This window comes from Priapulus caudatus, unplaced genomic scaffold (genome assembly GCF_000485595.1).
Source record: "Priapulus caudatus unplaced genomic scaffold, Priapulus_caudatus-5.0.1 Scaffold639, whole genome shotgun sequence".
In the NCBI taxonomy this organism is placed as follows: domain Eukaryota; kingdom Metazoa; phylum Priapulida; class Priapulimorpha; order Priapulimorphida; family Priapulidae; genus Priapulus; species Priapulus caudatus.
This window is the reverse complement of record NW_014577700.1, coordinates 68,953-70,450: the sequence shown is the minus strand read 5'-3', so window position 1 is coordinate 70,450 and position 1,498 is coordinate 68,953. Positions and strand designations below refer to the sequence as shown.

General features: G+C 48.0%; 1 protein-coding gene across 1 annotated transcript in view; it reads left to right on the top strand.

Moving 5' to 3' along the window:
• Positions 1–1,498, top strand: part of LOC106812370 (lisH domain-containing protein ARMC9-like) — a gene marked incomplete at its 5' end in the record, with an annotated part of 20,633 nt that overhangs the window by 16,777 nt on the left and 2,358 nt on the right. Inside the window, 2 exon segments of the mRNA XM_014816225.1 lie at positions 177–297; positions 884–1,100. Coding sequence (XP_014671711.1) covers positions 177–297; positions 884–1,100 — 338 coding nt within the window.

Here is a 1,498-nt window from a genome sequence, read left to right as displayed (position 1 = left end):
TGTATGTGTGGGGGGATGTCGTGTTGGTGTTTGTATGTGTGGGGGGATGTCGTGTTGGTGTTGGTGTTGGTGTTGGTGTGTGTGTGGGTGCAGGGGGATGGTTATAATGTGCAGGAACGGCATCCCGCGTTCACCTCGGTCGTGCGTTCACGCTCTTGCTCATCATCCTCCTGCAGGGAGAACGCACATGATGCAGTGTCCGGAGCTCGTGAAGACCTTGTTCCTGTGTATCCGGCACGAGCAGCGTTGTATCAGCAGGGAGATGATGCTGGGCACTCTACAGAAACTCAGTCTGAGGTACGCGCGGCGCAGGGGTAGAAATTAACTTTTGAACAAGCGAATCCAATGGACTCCCTACCCTCAAAAAGAGGGAGTCCTCAGCAAAATGAGGGAGTCCGCAGTCTGAAGTTAAAAACTAAAGATATTAACAAAAAGGACATTTGCGGTGCACGTCTGCCAAATTTTCTTGGCACATTTGCTGAAAAAATACGGTAATTCCACAAAGCCATTCTCTGGAACGAACTAGTTAGTATAGCAGAATTTTCAGGGAGTCACAGGGACTCCTGCATATGTCAAATCAAGGAGTCCGACTGTAAATCAGGGAGTATTTGACTCCGGACTCGCGTTAATTTCGCACCCTGCAGCGACACACAGCATCGAGAGTGTCAGCAACGGGAGCGATATCGGCCGATTGGCTCAAAAGTATCGCTAGGGTATTACGAGAGATCGCATAAAAACCGCGTTCCGAGAGAACAATAATTGATAGAAATTAAGATAAATAATGAAATAATTAACCAATTGTGTTAAAAAATGCTCGACGTTAAAAAAACGAGTCTGCGATAACAACTCTAAAAGGTAAAAATGTTTTGTTTTTTGCTCGCAGGAGGGTGCTGCAGTCGGTGATGATACAGGAGGGCATGTTGGAGTGGCTGGTGGAGACGCTGCGGGACCACGACTCGCTGTCGGACTACACGCTCGAGTACGCCATCGCGTTGTTCATGAACCTGTGTCTGCGCACGGCGGGAAAGTACCGCTGTGAGGCGATGCCGCAGGAGACGCTGCGTGTGCTCACCGACCTGCTGGGGCATGAGAACGTAGAGGTATAACATCTTGCTCACACTGTTAGTAGTGTAGTAGTGGTAGAGCCAGAGGCAGTAAAAGTAACAGCAGCAGCAGCAGTAACAGCAGCAGCAGCAGTAACAGCAGCAGCAGCAGTAGCAGTAGCAGCAGCAGCAGCAGCAGTAGCAGTAGCAGACTTTCTTACAAGCGCGCGTGTAAGTTGTCTCAGTTTTTGCGTCACCTTCACTAGCAACTCGTTCTCTGTGTGTACGCGTGACATCTCGGTGACCTCTTAGGTTCTACATGGTTCGCACAGTTCTTGAAAAGTCATTTAATTTGAGGGGAGTACTTGAAAAGTACTTGTAATCTTGATTTTGTGCTTGAAAAGTGCTTGAATTTCATGAAAATGTTCTTGAATTTTTAGAAAGAATCCTTGCCT